Genomic DNA, 24,570 nt, shown 5'->3' on the forward strand with positions numbered 1-24,570 from the left:
TATTTACAAGACGTACGTCCGCTCCCGTCTCACATACGCTGCTGCGGCCTGGTACCACCTACTGTCGCCGTCCCAGCGAGCCAGGTTACAGGCCCAGCAGAATCTTTCCCTCCGTAATATCGTCGGGGCCGGGCGGTACGTCAGAAATGACGTTATCGCCCGGGACCTTGAGGTGGAGTCGCTCATGGAGTTTGTGACTAGGCTCGCTCGTAATATGTACGAGCCAAAGCCAAGTGACGGAGGCAAAGGTGAACCCATAAGACGTCCTACCACCAGTAATTACGCAAATTATACTTTTGCGGATTTGATTTTTATTACACGATGTTATTCTTTCACCGTGGAAGTCAATCGTGAACGCTTGTTAAGTACGTACATCATTAGAAAAATTGGACCTGCCAGCGGGATTCGAACACCGTTGCATCGCTACACACGAATATACCAGACGTCATAGCCTTTAGGCCACGACGACTTCGAGCAATTTAACCATTTCCGTCGTCGTAACGTCCGTTTAGTAGTCGTCGTGGCCTAACGGATAAGACGTCCGGTGCATTCGTGTTGAAGCGATGCACCGGTGTTCGAATCCCGCAGGCGGGTACCAATTTTTGTAATGAAATACGTACTCAACAAATGTTCACGATTGACTTCCACGGTGAAGGAATAACATCGTGTAATAAAAATGAAACCCGCAAAATTATAATTTGCGTAATTACTGGTGGTAGGACCTCTTGTGAGTCCGCACGGGTAGGTACCACCACCCCGCCTATTTCTGCCGTGAAGCAGTAATGCGTTTCGGTTGGAAGGGTGGGGCAGCCGTTGTGACTATACGAGACCTTAGAACTGTGTCTCGGGGTGTGTGGCGCATTTACGTTGTAGATGTCTATGGGCTCCAGTAGCCACTTAACATCAGGTGGGCTGTGAGCTCGTCCACATCTGCAAGCAATAAAAAAAAAAAAAAACCGTTCAGGTGTGCCGTGAGGTACCGTTAAACATGACCCATGAACACTTTATGATATTTTCACATGACTTTAAGGCAAGGACAAAATATAGTCCCATCGGACCCTGTCTCATAAATTAGATCTTAAAAACGACCATACGACCACCGTACGAAAACCATGTCGTATATGCTGGCACACAACCACCAATCAGGTCCTCTGTGCCGTTACTGATATCGACTAAGTCACAGGCTTGAGACTGCACAGAAAACAAAATTTCAGTTTTGTCTAATTACTCAAATAAAAATAAAAATGAATTGCTGTTCGTTAGTCTCGCTAAAACTCGAGAGCCGCGGCTGGACCGATTTGACTAATTTTGGTCTTGAATTATTTGTGGAAGTCCAGAGAAGGTTTAAAAAGTAGATAAATATGAAAAAATAATAATTTTGTTTTTCCTTTCATGTGTCCCCCGTCGGACGAATTCCTTTTGTTTGTTTTAAGTTTATTTTATACAAAAGTTTAGGTCTTTTATTTCTCGATTGAGGCACTACGAAGTCTGCTGGGTCAACTAGTATTTAAATAAAAACAATGATTACATTAATAATACTTACCTTTGATTTTTACTTTTTTCTTCACCGATACTTAATGAATCACAAAAAAAATATTCATAAGTTACACCGCGCTTGTAAAACCACGTGTAGACATTAACATTCAACATAACACAACAATCATTTGCATATGATTACAGAGACAATGATTTTACGATGTAATTAACATGCGCACGTCATTAATCACTAGCCATGTGAGTGGTGTCACTAATGATTGTGGATGTTTCAATTAGGTTATTTATACTGCAGAAGGAGAGTAAACTTTTAGAGCTTTAGTTAGTTTTAGAGGTAGTTAGAAGGTTCGTGTTTAAATCACATCGGTGTTATTAAATTGAAGTACGCGGACCAAGGGAAGATCTTTCATCGAACGGGACTGAGTGTGCTTAGTGCGAGTTTTTTAACGGTCTCGATAGCGTAAAAGTTAATCCAACTTTGTATGCAGATGGAACAGCGCCCCTAGCGACAAACGTAGGCAAACTATCCCATTCCATACAAATATGAACTAACTTTTACGCTATCGAGAACGTTAAAAAACTCGCACTATATAAGCACACTGATAATAAAAGCGTAGAGGACGGCAAAACATCACGTGTGATTCACTACTACAAATACGTATCGAGTTTTTGACCTCGAAGTAAAAAGACTGGGAATGGGAAAATGGAATGGGATAGTTTGCTATCCCATTCCATACAAATATGAACTAACTTTTACGCTATTGAGAACTTTAAAAAACTCGCACTAAGCACAGAGTTTTCAGTAGAGTGACGCTCTGAAAGTCATTGTTTGCGTAAGAGTAAAGCTATCTTCAAAATGTTATTGGCACGATTCAGAGATCTGTTGTACATTTGTTCTCTTGTATGAAAGTTATCACTATAGTGTTCTCAATAAAATTCTTTGGACAAATTTCGATCATCGAGCGAAGAATGATCTTTCTATACCCGGTTTCTTAGTGGTGGGCAGCGGTTTGGCTCTGCTCCTGGCATTGCTGAAGTCCATGGGCGACGGTAACCACTCACCATCAGGCGGGCCGTATGATCGTCTGACTACAAGGGCAATAAAAAAATATATACCCGTCATTCCCTAACATCTCACTGGAGAAGGCGCGGGTAAAGCTGTCGCAATTTATACACTGTCCTATAAACAGTTCAATGTATTCTTGTCGTACTGTCATATCATTGTAAGAGTTCCACAATGCTCCGTTCATCTACATGTTGTGTAATTCCACAGATCGGTTTCCTATTACATAAAATGAATGATATCTGTCGTGTCGTGACTAGAGACAGACTAAAAATACGCTTTTTCTGAAGTTAATTGTGGTAATGTGAACAAAACTGTTTGTAAACTGTCTGTAAACACAGAGGGAGTGTGAGGTTTGGCTGAAGTTAATTGTGGTAATGTGAACAATTTACAGGGGGGTTTGAAGCCCACTGGAGTAATATTACGAGGAAAAATGAGGAGTGAGGAGTAATACGTATCGATATTATTTTGACTATGCCGCTGCATAACGCGTTGGTACTTCAAGGACAATACAGACGCTATTGCGAAACTAATTAGAGTCGATGCTTATTATAAAGTAAGACCGTATGACGCCCGTGGTCTGCAGTAGCTAATTGATTTGAGGTGAGCTGTAAAGTTGTTTAAATTAACCCTGTTAATACCCTAATAAGTTTCTCTGCGAAATCAAATAAGAAATGCGGAGATTTGCAGGAAAACTATGGTAACCGACATAGCCCATAGGATTACGACGTTGAAGTGACAGTGGACAAGGCACATTGCTTGAAGAACGTATGGGTCCGAAAAGTCCTTGAGTGGTGACCGCGTACCCATAAACGTAGCGCGGGTAGGCCTCCCACAAGATGAACCGACGACCTATTGAGGTTCGCGGGGATCCGCTGGATGCAGCGCAGGACTGATCTTTTTTTTATTGCTCTACTTGGCAGACGAGCGTACGGCCCACCTGATGATGAGTGGTTACTGTCGCTCATGGATTTCAGCAATCCCAGGGACAGAGCCAAGCCGCTGCCTACCGTTAAGTACTCTCCACAAGCCTCGTTTGAAGAAGGACATGTCATAGCGCTGGAGAAACATCGTGGAGGGGAGCTCATTCCAAAGCCGGATGGTACGTGGCCAAAAAAGTTCTCTGGAAACGCACTCTGGATGACCGCAGTGGCTTCAGGTAGTATGGATGAACTCTACTACGGTCTACTCTATCCTACTCCGCTCTTTGTGGTGAAGCTTGGGGGAGACCTATGTAATATACATATATCCAGAACTGGACGTCTGTGAACTGACAGATAGATAGATAGAATTTATTTACAAAAGAATTCATGATTATCGACAGCAATCTCAAGTTGTCATTGTTTATAATTACAAATCCTAGGATGTTGCATTTACAGCCTTGCAAAGCACGTACGTTAACAATAACGTATAATTATTGTAAACTTAACAGAAAACATTAAGTTATCTGCGCGGAACTTTTTATTCTGAAAGTTTTTTTGAGACAACACTGGTCAAGGTATTGTAAGTGTCAATTCGTATTGAAATATGTATAATCTATACTAATCTATACTTATATTATATTATATTATATTATATTATTATATTAATATTATAAAGAGGAAAGATTTGTTTGTTTGTTTGTTTCGAATAGGCTCCGAAACTACTGGACCGATTTGGAAAATTCTTTTTCCATTAGAAGCCGACATTGTCCCTGATGAACATAGGCTACTTTTTTTATTATTATTTTTATTTTATTTTTTTTGTTTCATGTGTGTTTTAATGTTTCCGAAGCGAAGCGAGGGCGGGTCGCTAGTATATTATAAAGAGGAAAGATTTGTTTGTTTTGAATAGGCTCTGAAACTACTGAACCGATTTGAAAAATTCTCTCACTGTTTGGAAGCTACACTATTCCCGAGTGACATAGGCTATAATCTTTTTTGAAAAAAAGTTTGGAATTAGGAATCTTTACTAAAACTCCAATAATGTATGTAACCCAAGGTGTAAAAAAATTATCTAAATTATTCTTTACATCGCGTGCCCTGCGAAAGCTATTGATTATGAATAAAATAATGTATTACGTCTTTGTAGAACACATTATTAATTACAAAAAGTGTCGCGACAGCATATGTCTAACTATTGTCTAGTTATGCCGCAATAGGTGTTCTTTAATTTAAAAAAATAAAACAGCGTCAAATATCGTTGAAATTTTTGTTAAAGAACCGAGTGGAGCCGGAGTGGGTCGTGTATAATAAGTTGTCTTTTGATACCTTAAAGAATACACTTGTAGTTACCAAAGCGATCGTAAACAAAGAGAATAAAAAGAGAAAGAGAAGAGAAGAAAAAGAGGTAGGATCTTTACTTGTCCGTTTGGTGTGGTACATCCAACATTGACCCGTACACGTTTCACAGCGAACACGATGTGGAATAAAATAGAAGATTCTAACCACTTAAACATCAGAGCCAGGTTGTCATATAGCGATGTTATGTTAAGTAGTTAACTCTTGTTTTCATGTTCTTTTCAATTATTATTTTTATGTCGTACTGTTAAGATTTAAATTTTACCTATTTTTCCGTTGTTTGTAAAATTGCTGTAATATGTCATAGTGTGTTATTATAAGAGGTTGCTGTATATGCCTGTAACTGGCTTACATACCAGTACCTACTTAATTTTATACTTGTTTTTAAGTTTAAATGTTTTGTGTGCATTGCTGTTGGTATGTCTAAATCTATATATATAAAATGAATTGCTGTTCGTTAGTCTCGCTAAAACTCGAGAACGGCGGAACGATTTGGCTAATTTTGAAAGCCCAGGGAAGGTTTAAAAGTTTAGGTCTTTTATTTATCGATTGAGGCACTACGAAGTCTGCCGAGTAAGCTAGTAAATAAATAAATAAATAACCACTTTATTAATGGTTAACGTTTTCCGCGTTATTTATCGATCGTGGTAAAATTGAAGACTTATAAATAATAAACATAGGAAGTAAAGGATTGCAACCGCAGTGTTTCAGCCATCGTCTTGATGCATCTTCGTTATATAATTATTACCGCAATGGATTCTGTGTCGAGTGGTTTTGTCACGATTAAAAGTAAACACAGATCAGAATATCAAGCTGAACTGAAATTACTTTTGTTTTCAAACTGTCGACTACGTGTAATCATGTAAATCATGTAAAGTGTAATCACGTAAATCATGTTTCGGTAGGCAGCGGCTTGGCTCTGCCCCTGGCATTGCTGAAGTCCATGGGCGACGGTAACCACTCACCATCAGGTGCTCGTAAGCTCGTCTGCCTACAAGGGCAATAAAAAAAACTGTGTGCTTAGTGCGAGTTTTTTAACGTTCTCGATAGCGTAAAAGTTAAGTTAAATTTGTATGGAGTTGCAACGTTTGCCTACGTTTGCCGCTAGGGGCGCTGTTCCATCTGCATACAAATTCGAGTTAACTTTTACGCTATTGAGAGCGTTAAAAAACGCGCACTAAGCACACTGAATCAAAAATGTGTCACATTTTCTCGCGTATTATGTGATCGGAAACAGAGCAGGTAAAAACAAGTAGATGCAACCCTAACACAGAATACCAAATTTACAAAAATCTTCCGCAAACATTCTGATTGCGAAACCGGACTCCATGTTATAATATTCATGGCCATTAACCTCTCTACCAACGAGGTAGTAAGACCATTACAAACAGCTGATATTTTGTTAATTTATATTATTATTATTTTTGGGTAACAATCTGCAACTTTTCGAAAATTAACAGATTTCGTGGTCACAGATGACTCGATGGTCATAGATTTGCAGCTTTTAAAACGCACAAGCCTAACAACTAAAGTTATTTTTAAAGCTATTAAAAAATGACACTGCTAATAAACTTATTGCGACATCGAAAAGTGTTCTTAACTAGCAATGAACAGAAGCTAGACTGAGAAATGTAGATACGTGGTGATTTCACTGGTCTTAGGACCTCTTGGGAGTCCGCACGGGTAGGTACCACCACCTCGCCTATTTCCGCCGTGAAGCAGTAATGCGTGTCGGTTTGGAGGGTGGGGTAGCCGTTGTAACTATACTCAGACCTTAGAACCTATATCTCGAGGTGGGTGGCGCATTTACGTTGTAGATGTCTATGGGCTCCAGTAACCACATAACACCAGGTGGGCTGTGAGCTCGTCCATCCATCTAAGCAATAAAAAAAATGAAAAAATATGTTACTGTCGGTCATGGACATCATCAATGCTGGTTTAACAGAGAGGCTGAAACCTGAAACTTTGCATAATTCATACGTACAAAAGTTGCAATCAAGACGCCACTACTTCTCCACTCGAGATTTTAAAATGCTTATGACTTTCGAGCCACAGAGAGAGGCCAATAATGCCAACTGCACAAGATTTTCGAAATAACAATATAAGTTGAAAACATTGACAAGAACCTTTCTTTTCCGAACGATATTTCTACAGAGCAACGCGTGCTCACATCATTTCGTAACGTATTATTTTATTGCATTACCTACCTACTGTATCGCAAGGTTCGATGGTGTAATTATTAGCGCCGAACGACAATTTAACGGTACTTTTTTACGCTTAATTAAAGATTTATTCTGGTTCGATGTCTGTTTGGTTATCTGTCTCTTGCTTCGTGTAGAAATTTGCAATTATCTACGAAGCGAAATCTTTTCAGACGCGCCTGAATTCGTTTGAAACGGGACGTATCGCCCCACCAGTCGTAGCCGCGCTAATAATTATGCGGTGTAAATTTTTATTACACGAAGGGATCTCTCCCTTCGTGTAATAAGAGAGACAGAATATTCTTTATTGTACACCAAAAAACAAATAAACAGTACGGTACATTAAACACAAAAAAAATACAATTGGCGGTCTTATCGCTAAGAGCGATCTCTTCCAGACAATCATCAGGTGGACAAGAATCATTTGGAAACGAACTACGCGCGGTGTACCAATCCAGTGAAATATATATACATGTATGTACACATACATATACACATACATAAATACACATATCCGTAAATATACATACAATTAATACACAATATAATCATAATCATTAAAAAAAAAAAATGCTTTTTACACCTATATACGAAGGTTGACACGAATACTCCCTATGTCGTCGGTTGCTGTTCAATGTGCGACTAACATCGTGTAATTATAGCATGTGTTCGAAGGAAGGAGACCAGAATGCCAAGACAACTACTATATGGCAAACCAGAGGGCCGCAGAAATCGTGGCAGGACCAAACTCTGATGTTTAGATGGCGTAGAGCACGACCTCAAAACCATCGGTGTCAGGAACTGGCGGAGAGACATACTGGACCAGGCTAAGGCCTACCCTAGGCTGTAAGGCCTGAAGATGATGACATTTGACAAATGACATCGTAGCACTCAAGAAACAACGAAAAGAAGAGTTCATTCTATAATGTATAGGACATGACAGAAATGATCTCGGAAAGAGTAAGAGCGCTATGATTCCTGGTAGTATGGATGATTTATGTTCCGCTGGTGAGTGACGCAGTGATAACAAGAAGGTATCATCTCAAGTAATTCTGCTCATACATATGGAACATATTATGGTAAAGAATCACGAACTTGTCGCCATAACTCTTGAGTGTTCGCTAGTCTCACAGTGATTCTTCTTATACTATTTATTGTCAGAGATAGTTACATAGAAGTCTATGCGTATAGTTATCGTCAAATTAACTCACAGTTTCTCTTCTAAATTGTTGTCGGGGGCTCGGACGGAGCGCTGGCTCTCCGAGTCGATGTCCTTCACCTGAAAACAAATATTTGATTTCACTTATACATTTCATGAATATTTATTTCCTAGTCAAATTTTTACGTAGGATTAAGTTGATAACATTCGGTTTTTCATCAGTTTTTACGAGTTATCCACGTAATTAGATATTGTGAGATAGACGAAGAAGCTGTGTTAAAGTCAGCGGCCATTTTATGTTTATTCGTATTTCTAACCCAGTGGAATTTGAAACAGACTGTTTTTTTTTCTTTATGATAACTAAAAAAAATGTTTTTTTTTTAAACTCGGATGTGTAAGTTTTGTGATGGAACACCCTGCACTGATGCTAACTTGTTACCAGAGCAATCTTTAATCTCAATGTGGTCTTTATGCTGTTGTTTATAGGCTCCATTGACCTCTGATTTCGTGCGCCGGCAGATCAGCCTGGTCGATTCCAACATACCCAAACGTCTGGTAAGTTCTATAATTACATTGGCTTAGGCAAACAGAGGATATTGGAAGTTGAACTACATGGCATTGAAAAACCTAATTTGATTAGAAATATAGAAAGATAAACAAGCTTATGTTTACGAGATGCGGCAATACGCAGCACTATATCGAAGTGTTATAATATATTATTTACATACAATAATTATGTTATAATTATTTCAAACAAACAATAGAGCCACGTAATATCTATGTTTGAACACAGCAATTCATTCGCGCTTAATAACACAAAACCACAAGCCATATACTGCGGATTATTATTATTTATCCTTTTCTAGAAGTTTTTTCGACTACAGTTTTTGATTAAACATAATAATTCGACGTCGGCAAAGCTTAATTAAAAAGGTTTTCAATTGCATTTTTTGCATTCACTTTGGGAGTGATGAGACGCTGGTAAAGTTTTACGTCAGTCTGCAAACTACGAAGAAGCAGAAGCATTATTGTTTAGACGGAATTACCCTTTTATGAAAATTAAGTCATAACATGATGCCAATGCATCTATCACATCATATTATTATGTCTAATCCATGTAGGTAGTACATACTCTCATCAGCACAACGATTATCCTACGCTTCGAACGAGACCCACAATTGTTTTGCGAATGACATAAGATTTGTAAAGACGCAACTAACATAGAATTTCTATGTTGGAAAGTTGGTGAGTGGACATTGCATCTCTCAAGCACCAAACTTTGAATTAAAGTATATAGCATTAACCTGATATTTTTAACTATGTCCAATCATATACTCCTTCGTGTACGCAATGTCACATATTAAAGGATGGATATATAATACACTGGTGGTAGGACCTCTTGTGAGTCCGCACGGGTAGGTACCACCATCCTGCTTATATCTGCCGTGAAGCAGTAATGCGTTTCGGTTCGAAGGGTGGGGCAGCCGTTGTAACTATACATGAGACCTTAGAACTTATATCTCAAGGTGGGCGGTGGCATTTACGTCGTAGATGTCTATGGGCTCCAGTAAACAGTTAACAACAGGTGGGCTGTGAGCTCGTCCACCCATCTAAGCAATAAAAAATATATATGCTTCGACTCGGAAAAAGATAAGTTTCTTATCATATTCTAAGCAGTTGTTTGGCCTTACGCTGTCAAAGACTAGGTCAAAGAAACAGGCAGTGGATAGATAAACATAGCCGCTAATTGCACTGTATGCATTTCAGTGTTTATGTAATACCGGTTATGGACAAAAAGTGAATATGAACAAGCGAGTTTCATTCATTCACAGAGCATGTTTTTTTTTATTGCTTAGATGGGCGGACGAGCTCACAGCCCACCAAGTGTTTAGTGGTATCTGGAGCCCATAGACATCCGCAACGTAAATGCACCAACCACCTTGAGATATAAGTTCTAAGGTTTCAAGTATAGTTACAACGGCTGCCCCACCCTTCAAACCGAAACGCATTACTGCTTCACGGCAGAAATAGGCAGGGTGGTGGTACACCTGCGCGGACTCACAAGAGGTCCTACCACCACTAATTACGCAAATTATGATTTTGCGGGTTTCATTTTTATTACACGATGTTATTCCTTCACCGTGGAAGTCAATCGTGAACATTTGTTGAGTACGTATTTCATTAGAAAAATTGGTATCCGCCTGAGATTCGAACACCGGTGCATCGCTCAACACGAATGCACCGAACGTCATATCCGTTAGGCCACGACGACTTAAAAATGTCATGTTCGTATGTCTTCGGTTTTTTTATTCCCTACCTATTCGCCGGTAGCCTAAGAGGTTATTCCAGCTACGCCTGGACGGGTAGGTGAGCTCACGGGCTCAACCTGAGAGAATTTGCTAACACTAGCCCTAGTAAGAGCAGTGCTTCGCAGAATCTTCCACTAGATCGCAATCGCGACCCACTGAGAAGATCCGTCGAGAAACTCAGTGGGCTGTGTGTCTATGGGCGTCTTCGGTATTGTGATAGGTACATTTATATAGCGGGTAGTACTGTATCAGACTGAATGCTACGAGAATATGTTGCCTTAGAACTGAGGAATGTTTGATGCAATCATATTTAAGCACATTGACTATATGTAGTGGGCAGAATTTGTTATAGTCTGTTTAAAATGTCTTGTTTAATGAATCTCAGAGAGAGAAAAACATTAAAGATTTACACCGTGATGACGTCATTTTATTGATCCAATCTTCCACAAGTTTTGAATAGATTCTCTACAACTTATTTTAAAATAAACATAACGTATGACGTCATCGATCAATGAGCACGTACACATAATAACTCGACAAAGATAGTTCGGGTGATAAGTGCCTTGTTTCATGCAAAGCGTGTTCTTTGTGGTATTTGTGGTACTTCAATTATATTTTCAAGTATACAAGTGACTTACCTAGTAAATTAATCCTTAATGAACTATTAAAAAGCGTCTGTGACCTAATAGGCATGATACCTCGTATACTGATATCGAGAGATGCAAGCCTGAGGCGGGTACAATTTATTTATTTATTTTATAGCTGTTGTGTGTACGAGCTCACAGCCTACCTGGTGTTAAGTGGTTACTGGAGCCCATAGACATCTACAACGTAAATGTGCCACCCACCTTGAGATAAGTTCTAAAGACTCTAGTATAGTTACAACGGCTACCCCACCCTTCAAACCGAAACGCATTACTGCTTCACGGCAGGGTGGTGGTCCGGGGGTAGCTGAAATAGCCTCTTAGGCTACCGGCGAACAGGTAAAAAAAAAAAACACGGATGTTACGTTATTGCTGTTGTTTGTCTTTAATAATAATCAACGCGGACAATATTAATCAATGTAACATTCATTCAAACTTGACGACTTAATTACGTTTATTGTTAAGCTGTTTATCAATTTAGAATAACTAGAGGTCCCGCAGTAGTCGAAATTCGACTATAATTAATTGGAATTGTAAGTTTGTACACTATTATGGTTGTATTTTATATTTCTATAATCACAAATTTCACCAAGGCTACACTATAAAAAAATATTAATAATGACAAACAATATTTAATTTATTCTCAGTTTGACCACAGACGTCAAGAACAAAAGTTCGACAATAAATAGTAGGTATGCATGCGTGTGTGCGTCAAATGCATGGTATGTAGTGTGTGTAATGTTTTCTTTATTGATTCAAAGTATCTTTTATGTATTATTTAAAAAAAACATTAGCATTGTGCACTCCTTCTCTATATTGTCTATAAGTGTGAGAAATTTCATACTCCTCCGTCCGCGCAATTTTCGTAAAAAGGGATACAAAGTTTTTGCTTCACGTATTAATATATAGATATTTTTTGTTCCAAACTACATTTTCGTTACGATCCGCTACAGAAATAGAAATATCCGTTGTAGTTACTCGAGGTATACGAGCGATGGGTCATACGGCCCAAAACATACCTAACCACCAGATTTTTATAGGGTCGTGGTCACCATCACACTCGGACATTCACATCGTCAGGTTTGAGCCCCGTGAGCTCACATACTAGTTAAGGTTACGCTGAAATAGCCTCTCAAGGCTCTCAGCTTAGGTAGGAAGAAAAAAAAACAGATCGGAATCGCGACCCATTGAGGACATCCGGCGAGAAACTCGGTGGGCTGAAAATATTGATTCAGAAAATATTGTGGTCCGTATGTGTCCAGTCTCGACCACAGCCCAGCCTCTTGCATGGTAGACACCCGAGCGAAGGCTTCGGCCACGCGTGCTTCTAAAACCACTTTCTACTTTTGGCCGTAAGACTTCAATTATTGCTAAATAATAAAAATTAATGCAATATAAACTAAAAGCCATATCATTTGTTCTCTGCGTGTAACGTAATAAGCGGAAATAAGTTAACGAAATTGAAGTACGAAATATAGATTTTAAACGCGGCTTTTTTTCAATTTTGTTTATTTATTTAATAAACTTACGTATTATTGTGATAATCGGTAACATGTTCGATTTGGATACAGATTCCAGAGATATCTTTTGTAATACTACAATTGAGATTTCGAGCTTATGTTTTACGGTTAGTCGCGGCATTTAGGTACGTTGTGATGTCTTCAGATACCGCGTAATATGAGGTGGGCAGGTGGGCGAGGTGATGAGCATCAACTCGCCAAAACAAAAAAAAGGCAATAACTTATAATTTAGAATCATCAATAAACAGTAGTTAGAGCGCGTAGATGATACACTATTTATCTTTGAGCGTATGAAATCAGGAGGAGTTTCATTAAAAATGCAAACTTTATACGTTTTTAATTCGATTTTTTCCAAATTACTATCTCCCAAGCCATCCATTGACTAACAGTCTGTCTTGTAGGATAATGTGGCCTGAAAAATCCATCACGGAATAATCAGTCGAAGTTTAAATTGCATAATATATGTTCTATCCCGAGCCTAAGGTTATAGTTAAACTGAGATAGACATTTGTAGAATGACGACAGTACTGGCTGACACCAAGTTTCATCTTATCGTTGTCACTTATTACACTACCGGCGTTATGTGATTTGCAAACTTTGTATATCGACTGGTTAGGTAAAAACAAACTAAGAAATAAACTCAAGCGTAAAGAAGAACATGATGAAATCTCTCATCACTCTGAACAGATAATTAGTAATAGTTTAACAAGATCATCTGTTCCAACCATCAACCATAGTTTTCGTAATATTTTTATTAGTAAACAATGATTTTTGTATTTTTACGAAACATTAACCAATATCAACGAACTTACGCTCAACTAAGCGTAGTATTTGTAACGTCTTTTAGAATCTTGGGACACGGCTTGCACCAATTTACAAGACAAATCACAATGTGAAAATACCATGGTCATAATTAGTGAAATCAGTCTCTTAAGATTACGCAGGGACACCATCCGATTTTTATGCCAATAGCCGTACTAACGATAGTCGATAAGTACAGGGCCTTATGACCTAGCCAAGCCGTTGCCTACAGCTCAATTCTTTTTTCGTTGCATATCTCACAGTACAATGGAACTTCCATGAATATCTACTACTCGATATTTGTTTTAGCTAGCTTTGTCAAGTGCAACTATTGTTGCAAATTTTATGTTAAAACTGTTACATCACCCTGCTCCACTTGGAAGAACAAGTTGTGAAATATTGAATTTTGCGAATGCAGTTCGCACTCGAGAGCAACGTCCGTCCGTAATGTTTGTTTTGTATCACGTTTCTGTGTCGAGATTTCATTTTTAATAATACACAGACTTGAAAGGGGACTGTAAGCTCACGAACGCAAATTTAAAATGATATTTAGCGATATGCAGCAGGTTTGATATGCCTCGGATATAAGCACTCTCTGTTTTTGTTCCTTCCTATTCACAGATAACCTAAGGGGCTATACCAGCTACGCGCGGACGGGTAGGTGAGCTCACGGGCTCAGCCAGAGAGAATTTGCTAACACTAGCTCTAGCAAGAGCAGTGCTTCGCAGAATCTACTACCGGATCGGAATCGCGACCCACTGACAATTATCCGGCAAGAAGCTCAGTGGGCTGTGTCTTTTGGGTTAGTTCGCTCGTCGAATTCTTCGTTGTAATCGACGAGTTCGATGAGGATATGAGGAGGAATATTGATACACCTGCTTGTGGGATATGAGTAGGTAAACAGGGCGTAACCGAAAGGCTGATCTTTAAGGCCACAATCTCAAATTAAATTTCTTAATACACTACAAGTTACATGGCCACTGATATTTGTGTTTGAAATCGTGTCCACAATATGCGGATACTCCAGAAAAGTTTCTATAAATTACATCAAAAAATGTTAATTAAAGCAAAAAACCAGTAAAAACACAATTACATTTGTCTTCACTCAAGCTGCAGATCAATCAACATGTACTTCCGGGTATTTAGAGTAGAATATGCTATTTTTTTGCTCAGATGGGCGGACAAGCTCACGGTTCATCTGGTGTTAAGTGGCTCACAAGACGCCCTATCACAGTAAAATATATTTTAAATTATTAAATGATAAAAAAAATATTTCATTTTTTCTAATAATAACGGATGAAATATTAGTTAATGTATGACTTGGTTTTAAGATGACGAGAGATGAAATAGATACCGAAAGGAAAGCGTCCTGAATGATTGTAGTAGTATATGTTTCTACACAGTGTATAGGCAGGGTGTATGGAAAGTTGCGTGAGGACATCTGGTATTTAGTAGGCTCATAGATATCACAGCTTCGAAGCCACCACCGACCCTGAGACAGGAGATAAAAGTTCCAATTTTATTATATTACTATTATCCACCTTTGGAATTGGGATGCTGGATGCGGAATGACTGCTTCGCTACAAAAATAATCAGGATCTGCAGCATGTCTTACAAATCTTCCCATCGATATATCGATAGCTATAATGGGTGTAGCTAGTAAACAGTTTTCATGTCTAAGTGTTACTTTTTTAAATCCACATTGTTTCAATTATTTCGTAATTCTTCCCTACGTTTTATGACTTTCAACCAAGTAGTACCTATTAATGAATTATAAGCAAAACTATTGTGTGCCTCGTGTCGTGGGAAAATTCACGTTTTAGTGAGACAGTGCCGATTTCGCAGAGTTCGTACAAAGAATTTAGCACATTTCTTTATGCTCTCTAGACCTACGCTTACATAAGATTTTGAATTAGCAATATGTACAAGTAAAGATTTTGTTTATTGACGTCGAATCGGCTCACCTGTCTCAGGCGGATTATCACATGAGATCGATATTTCAATAGGGTTTTGTTTTTCACAACAATTACCAATCTGACTTATGGATGGAATAGAATAGAATTGAAATATATAAATCCGGTTCAGCGGGCGAGGGTCCTTCAACTTTTATCAATTACTGGCTGACCCGGCAAACGTTGTGTTGCTTTAAATAAGAATTCTAGGGAAATTCTACTGTAGCAAAAAAAAACTAACTTATTGTAAGTGTGTAAGGATGTGGTAAATGAGTGAAAGAGGTATGTAGTGCTGTGAACGATGAGGGAATATATAATAAAAATAACAAAACCTCATTCAACCACATAATACCTCAATCATCATCATCATCATTATCCTGCCCTTTTCCCAGTCACCTGGGGTCGGCGCAACATGTTTTCTCCTTCCATACTCTTCTATCATATACCATTTCTTCGCTCACTCCCCTCCTACCCATATCGTCTTTCACACAATCCATCCATTTCTTCTTAGGTCTACCTCTTCCTCTAAATCCTTCCACATTCATAGTTAACACTCTCTTAACAACCTCATTTTCATTTCGTCTCATCACATGTCCATACCATCCCAAACGTGCACTCCTCAGCTTCTCTGTCACAGGTGCCACTTTCAGACTTCCTCTAACATATTCATTCCGTATTCTATCCATTCTCGTTACTCCACACATCCATCGCAACATTCGCATCTCTGCTGCATGCAATCGCCTTTCATCCGCCACTTTCGTTGTCCAACAAGCTGATCCATACACATAATACCTCAATATAACAAAAAAAAATGTCCAAATAAAAAAAAAAATGTTAGGGGTGGACAACCCTAATCACTTAGGGGTGTGAAAAATAGATAGTAGCCGATTCTCAGGCTTACTGAATATGCATAAAAAATTTCATGAGAATCGGTCAAGCGGTTTCGGAGGAGTATGGGAACGAACATTGTGACACGAGAATTTTATATATTAGATTAAAATTTTGCAGATCCTTCTGATCGGGCATCGATTTCGTTAGTTGTGTGCTAAACAAAATGTTAATGACCTTAACTCGTCATTTCTTTCTGAGAAGGGTCCCTGTTCGAGTTATTGTCGATGTCAAAATAACAACATTGGTCGGAAGGTGTGCGTGGGAGTAAAGCAGCCTTTATTTTTCTCATTTCACGTTAATTAAAGCTTAGCTCGTTAATTGAAGTGACCGCTTCTTTGGTACCGCGATGATTTGAAGCAATCGATATTAGATAGTAAAAAAAGCGACACTTAAAAAAATAAACATACCTAAATACGTACCTACTAATATGCGAGTATAAAGTTCTTGCGTCGCTGTGTTTGTTGCCAAACTCCTCCGAATCCGCTCAACTGATTCTCATGAAATTTTGTGTGCATATCGGATAGGTCTGAGAATCGGTCAACATCTATTTTTCATATCCCTAAATATCAATTCAAATTTTTTTTCCTAGGAATAATGTACACGGCAAAACAACGTTTGCCGTGTCAGCTAGTAAATCTATAGGATTTAGCCCGCGAGATAACGAGGTAGAATATATCTAAATGTTTTACTTCTACCGTGGGTGAACACATATATTTTTTGACTCTGCGTAGATGAAGTAGCTGCTTATTTGGAAACTTACCCACACCGAGACGACAAAGTAAAATCCCCAGACACCTTGAATATATGAAGTCGCAAGAGAAAAAAAAAAAACTAAATGAATGTAAAAATGCAAATGTTACGCTCCGTATTGATTAGCTGTTTATGGAAGCATCACATAAATCTGAAAAAATGATCATTGGTTTTTTTTGTTTTTGTTGTTCAACAAAAAGATTTATTTTATTTACGCGGCATTGCTAACCGAACCAATGCAAAACAGCTTTACCTCACCTTAGAAAAAGAATGTACAAGTCAATCGTCAGACGTTTGGGTGGACAAGCTCACAGCCCACCTGGTATTAAGTGCTTACTGGAGCCATAGACATCTACAACGTAAATGCGCCACCCATCTTGAGATATAATTTCTAAGGTCTCAAGTATAGTTAAAACGGCTGCCCCACCCTTCAAACCGAAACGCATTACTGCTTCATGGCAGAAATAGGCAGGGCGGTGGTACCTACCCGCGCGGACTCACAAGAGGTCCTATGTGTAGATTATTTGTCTGCTCTTGACATTTTTCCCGCAGACTTCAGTCGATATGTGGCACTTTAGCAGCTTTCAAAATCGCGGCGTAAATACACGACTTTTAAACCAATGCGTAATATACTTAGTATGATTGCGACAAGCCTTGATACATATTTAAAATAAAAAAATAAAAAATCATAAAATATCGTGTATATGATAATTTTTGATCAGTATATACATGGACGCTTTTTAAAACTTAAATCGTACTAAGGTCTGAGCGCCATTTTGTTGATGCAACAAATGTCAATTTCCCTTGTTTTCGCGCCTAAAATCAAGCCATAAAATTGCAAACCTTTAATGACGAAAACCGCAAACGCCACAGTTAACAATGAAATAACGAAAGAAACTTCAAGTTCAAGAGAAATCTGTGTCCACGGTGTTTTGGAATATAGCATTTTAAACACAAAAAAATAATCATGACAGATCATTAAGCAATAATCGCTTTAGTTTGTCATTTTGCTAGACAGGTTGATGGTATTGTACTTTTGAAAATTATTGTCACAAACAAATTGACGTTATTTTATAGTTATGTATATAAATAGTAATTTTTTTAGTTTCACGAGTCTATGTTTCGGCTTGAAGGGTGGGGCAGCCGTTGTACCTATACTGAGACCTTAGAACTTATATCTCAAGGTGGGTGGCGCATTTATGTTGTAGATGTCTATGGGCTCCAGTAACCACTTAACACCAGGTGGGCTGTGAGCTCGTCCACCCATCTACGCAATAAATAAATAAATAAATAAATAGACAATTAAAAGTAAGGTTTTAAGGTTTTTAGGGTTTAAGGTCGCGTATTTAAGTCGTTTGTGAACCACGATGTCAGTATAGTACTCAAAACGACGGGAGTAATTAAATGACAGTAAAAAAGCGTGATTAAGTCGTAAAAGCAATTTTAATAAAATTGTATTTATAGTTAGTGGAATTTTTCGCGCGTTTACTTCATACTGTAACCAAAGAATACTATTATCGATAATAGCACGAACAAGGCCATTTGTTATTGCTATTTATGTTTCTCTATCATCTGTGATAATCTTTACAAAACTCCACGAAGTCTGTTCTTCGGCGGTGGTGGCGTGGTAAGATCAATGAACCCTACGAATTGGGCGTTTATTGTAGCCACATTTCTGCCTAGTTACCGTGAAATAACACATGAAGAACGTTGTTCCAATACAATCGAAAGTTCAAACTCATGCCTCAAAATCAGTAGAGACATTCACTCTTTACTGGTGGTAGGACCTCTAGTGAGCCCGCCACCACCCCGCCTACTTCTGCCGTGAAGCAGTAATGTGTTTCGGTTTGAAGGGTGGGGCAGCCGTTTTAACTATACTTGAAACCTTAAAACTTATATTTCAAGGTGGGTGGCGCATTTACGTTGTAGATGTCTATGGGTTCCAGTAACCACTTAACACCAGGTGGGCTGTGAGTTCATCCACCCATGTAAACAATAAAAATATATAAAAAAAACAAGTTTATGGACCACACATCCACTAAACGAAACATCGATCTGAATCGAGACAGATTACAGATTACAGCGCTACGAGAGTGCACTCCGCTATTCACAATTTTAGTGAATTATCTGTAAATTTATCTATATGTGCACGGAATAGTTAAATAAGGTTGGAAAGGCCTTTGCTCTAATTTTGTACTAGAACCAGTGTCGCCGTTTCATCCCCACTATTTTAATTTCTACACATACATATACTGTGATTACAAGTATTTCGCACACAACAAAAACACCCACACATAAATCTCAGGACAGATATTCGTTCGCAAACTAGCACAAAACACCCGTAGGCATACACACTCACACACGCAAAAAGGCAATAAAATGTTCATACACGCTAGTGCTTGATAAAATCGATATTCTTTGTCGACAAATTATCTGATGAATGAATGGAGAAAATGAACATGAAATAAATATTGAAAAAGAAAACTATTTTACTTTTATTAATTACAAATAGTCACTGTCCCTGGAATAAAACGTATTTGTTAAGCAGTTGGTGCTTGCTATTAATTGCGAATGAATTTTTCTAAACTAAGTGTATTCTGATTTTTTTATGGTAAAATCATTTTCAGTAAAATGTTTAGAGCAAATAGTACTCGTCTTTGTCTCCAGTTTCCTCTACCTGTCACGTCAATCCATTGTTCGCTGGCGTTAGGTTCTTTAGGAAACCTAAAATTTTTAATTAACTGCATAAGTCAAATAGCATTTTACTTAGATTTTAATACGTCTAAGACAATATAGTAAGTACCCGTAAATGAGAGGTCTACATGTCCCTTTATATTATACCTTCACATTAATTCAATGATAATAATTCAATAATAATAATACATATTTATTTTACTCAAAATACGTCTCACTAAGAATATACTAGGTATCATTAATTAAATATAAAATAATGCAAAAATTATCCATGTCAAATATAAATATAGTCGAGAATTATGTCGATGATCTTATTTCACCACATGGTCACCTCACTATCGACAACTGCACCACGGCCAATCAGGGCAAACGCCGAAATTTCAAAGATTGAAGTGTAGAGAACGCAATGCATGTAGTACATTAGAAGCTGACTTGGTCATTGCGTTCATTGGGCGAGTACAGATCGCGCAATGTATGCTATTTATAACTTGCTGCAATAATATTGTTAATGTTTGGAATTTCATAATGCTCAGTATATTTTTATGTTTTAGACAAATAATATTGTAATTAAATGGTAATTTCGACTTACCGATCGAAAGATATACCTCCTCGCTCTATACTTGAGGTCTGTTTTTTTGTTTTACAAGTTATAATTGCACAACACGGCCCTATAAAGCGGAGATCTGTTCGCCAAAGTAGTCCGAAGCGCACTAAACGCGGTGAATGAAAGAATCGGTCGAGTTATGTTTGTACAAACATAACTGTGGCACGCTTGCCCCGCCTACATTACCATTCCAACCTTATTTGTCTATTCCGTGTATATGTGTATGTGTTGAAATCAATAAACTACAAGACTAAGTGCATTTATAATATATCTATACTAATATTTTATTTATTATATAAAGAGGAAAGATTTGTTTGTTTGTTTGTATTGAATAGGCTCCGAAACTACTGAACCGATTTGAATAATTCTTTCACTGTTTCGAAGCTACACTATTCCCGAATGACAGTCTATAATATTTTTTGAAAAAATTAGGGATCCTTACTAAATAAATAAATAAATGAATATTTACTAACAATCACGCCACGTTAACTGGTCCCGTGATAAGTTCGTAAAGAACTTGTGTTACAGGTACCAGATAAAGGAAATAAATGTAAGATTTTTATTATACACATACATATATATTTAATATACATCCATAACCCTTGAAAAGACATTTATATTTATCATACAAATATCTCCCCTTGGCGGGGTTCGAACCCGCGACCCCCTTGTGTAGTGACCATGTCACTTACCACTACACCAGACGGCCGTTTGTACTATATATAAATGTACTATACTCCAATAATGTAACCCAAGGTGTAAAAAAATTACCTAAAATATTCTTTACATCGCGTGCCCTGCGAAAACTATTGATGATAATATAGAATAAAATAATGTACTACGACTTTGTAGAACACATTATTATTTACAAAAAGTGTCGCGACAGCATATTATGTCTGACTATTATAGTTATGCCTTTTATTTAAAAAAATAAAACAACGTCAAATATCGTTGACATTTTTGTTAAAGACCCGAGCGGAGCCGGAGCGGGCCGCTAGTTATATTAGAATATTAGCAGAAATTAGGTTACAGGTTTCTTAGAATGTCGTGATGCGCGGAGATGCACGAGAGCTCGTGTCGCAAGGACAAAGAGCCATCAGCTATAAATTACAGCCCACACCCATTCGGTAATCTATAAAGTACCTAAACTTGACTTTTCATTTCGAATTTATTCGCACGGAATACGTTAAGACCTATGTTTGGAATGTTCCTTTATTCATATTCGATTTACAAAATTAGTAAAGAACATCAATTTTGTTTCCTTTTTAAGTTTTTATTTTTATTTTAAAACCAAATGTCATTAAATATTATAAACTTCTCCTTTATAAAATATTTTTTTATATACCAGACTTCAGTAAAGCTAATAATATATTTAAGCAATGTACGTGTCTATAAAGTATATATATAAAGGCAAGAGAACCACAACTATTTATTTCTAATTCTTTATTGTGAATAAAACACAATCCTCTCTGACTTGCCGTTATCACCTGACGGCATTTCACTCGATTTCAGTTTAAAAAAGTATAAAATCATAGTTTCCATTAACCTCTTGTCAATGCCGCTTATTATATAAATAAATTCGCTTTATCCCACAATGGTCTTCGAAATCACGCCCCCAGAAGACCTACGGTGCATCAACTCAAACCAAAAACATAGTTCGTCCACCGTAACGGTTCGCAAATCACATGGACACTACGATCATCAGAAAAACTACGAACAATGAATCAGACGGCCATTGAACAATAAGCGCCTCCAATATTAGCATATTCTAATGACCTAAAAAGATCATCTCCTTACCGTTATGTTCCGAGCTTTGTGCGTTGAGACATTATTGTCGTATTCAATAAAATGTCACGTGAAAATCTTTTGTAAAATCTCTCACAGTAAACGGTTTTGAATCCGAATTTCATCTTAAGTAAAGGGTACCAGAAACAGATAGTGAAAAGCGATGATTTGCACATAAATATATCTATTATTAGGTGCAGATGCTATATTAAAAAGCAATAAAAACACTATTAAAGAAAACAATGACACTTTCCAAGTTACATGCATACGAATCATGATAAAGGTCTTCCCCGAGCACTTGAAGAATCAAATAAATTATAAAAGGATATGATTTTTCCTTTTTTTTCTACTTACTCTAGTAACTTCGAGGGGTTATTCTAGATTCGCCGAATTAGTAGGTGAGCTCACGGGGCTCAAACCTGATGACGTTGCTAACACGAACCCTAGCAAGAGCCGTGCTTCGCAGAATCTACCAACGGATCGGAAACGCGACCCACTAAGAAGATCCGGCGAGAAACTCAGTGGACTGTGTCTGTGGGTTAATTTACTCGCCGAGCCCTTCGTCGCAAGCGACAGGTTCGACGAGAACGATGACCGGTGCTTGAGGTACTTAAAAGCACCGTTAGGGAGGATCCGAAATGACGTGCTTACGGCGACGTCGACTGTTTACAATTTTTCTAATTAATTGTTGATTTATTAATGAATGTTTGTAAGCTCCATAAAAGAAAACTGCCAAAAAGGACTATTCAGGTTATAATTCATTTAATTTATGAATAATACTTCTTAGTATTCTTATAACGGGCCCCCAATCTATAAACCTCCGACAACTCATTATGAATAAGACCGTTAGTCTTTATATCTGAAATCGGCTTCAAGCTGTGATATTATTAGGTTAACAAATAACAGTTTTCTTTGAAATTATTTTACATAAATAATGCCGTCTACAGTCTAAAAACATATACTTTTGATCTTCGTTTAAGGATGAGTACTTATTTTTAATGCCGCAAGCCACTATAAATGTTCCAATAAGTGTAGAAACAAATAATTCCAATGCAGGCTACGTACACGTGCTGATTGTACCGCATCCCACGTACGCGAAAGCTCCGTTAGCAAAATGTCATTGTTCATTACTTCCGAACGATCAATCATATCCCTTGAGCATCAGTCGTTGACCTCGTATTTTTTTTTCTTACAGCCCCAGATTCTACTAAAATTTTACCTCGCTTGTCGATATCCATCCCGGACGGTATCATGCAAGTATCAATCCTAAACGAGTCAAACTAGCTAAGCCGCAATTTACTTTGTTAAAAATGTTTAAAACTGAACGATCTTTCGCCGAACGTATTACATCACATTAAATTATTATTGTAAATAAAGACCCAACAGGACAATGGGTGCAGAACAATAACTCGCATTATTATTGAGCATTGTCCGGTCTTTCGGCATTTCGCGTGTGAAAAAAAGCCAGATAATCGACTCTTAAATATACATTGAAAATAACTTTATCGCTAGTCATGTATTTTGAAGGGTCAGCAGTTATTCTAACGTAGCACCCCGTGTCTATTGATTCTTACAAGCCTCTAACACTCAAGTTGGATGTGAAATCGTTTGGTCACTATGGTCATTTAAAACAAGATCTCTGATAAGTAAAATGCCCATGTTGATTTATGAGCTGTTTCAGTACCTACCTAATAAAGCTAAATCAAATAACAAATAACATCTGTGACAAAACAGTCATGTCCATAGATAGGCCACGTCATCAAAGCTGGAGATAATACAAAAAGGTTTTATTTACATTTGTTTTTTTGTTTAGAAAGGAAGGATTAGTTGGCCCGGAGGCCTTTCCAGTTTCACCAAGACAAATGATAGATCTTAAAGCTCAATCAAAGGCGACTGCTTCGCGAATGAATCTACTACCGGATCGAGAGAAGAATTCTTCTCGCGGAGAAGATCCGGGGAGGTGATAAAAAGATTTCGATAAAAAATGCGATTATGCTCAGGCCGGTTAGCGCTCATTAAGAGTGTGCTTAGTGCAAGTTTTTTAACGTTCTCGATAGCATAAAAATTAAGTCAACTTTGTATGCAGTTGGAACAGCGCCCCTAGCGGCAAACGTACTAAACGTTCCAACTCCATAAAAATTGAGGTTAACTTTTACGCTATCGAAAACGTTAAAAAACTCGCGCTAAGCACAGACAGTACGGCTGAGAAAATGTCTATTTTATAAGTTAAGCGATTACTTTTAATCAAATGAGAAATTTTCAATTTGCGAAATTTTGAATAAACAATACAATATGTGGAGCATGCTGAGTAATATTTTTTTTTATTACACAAAGCATTTAACTACAATAATTGAATAACGAATCTTTGTAATAAATTTATTATTTCATTGAATTTAATCCAAGAATGTTCATCCTGACTACGAG

At 37.7% G+C, this 24,570-nt stretch overlaps 1 protein-coding gene across 1 annotated transcript in view; it reads right to left on the reverse strand.

Annotated features, from left to right (window-relative positions):
* The window catches only part of LOC101738975 (neprilysin-4), a 73,961-nt gene that overhangs the window by 47,494 nt on the left and 1,897 nt on the right, over positions 1-24,570 (reverse strand). The window contains exon 2 of the mRNA XM_004926319.5: positions 8,249-8,316. Within this exon, the coding sequence (XP_004926376.1) occupies positions 8,249-8,316 (68 nt within the window). The remainder of the gene's footprint in view (positions 1-8,248; positions 8,317-24,570) is intronic.

The sequence above is a fragment of the Bombyx mori genome, chromosome 13 (genome assembly GCF_030269925.1).
Source record: "Bombyx mori chromosome 13, ASM3026992v2".
NCBI lineage: Eukaryota > Metazoa > Arthropoda > Insecta > Lepidoptera > Bombycidae > Bombyx > Bombyx mori.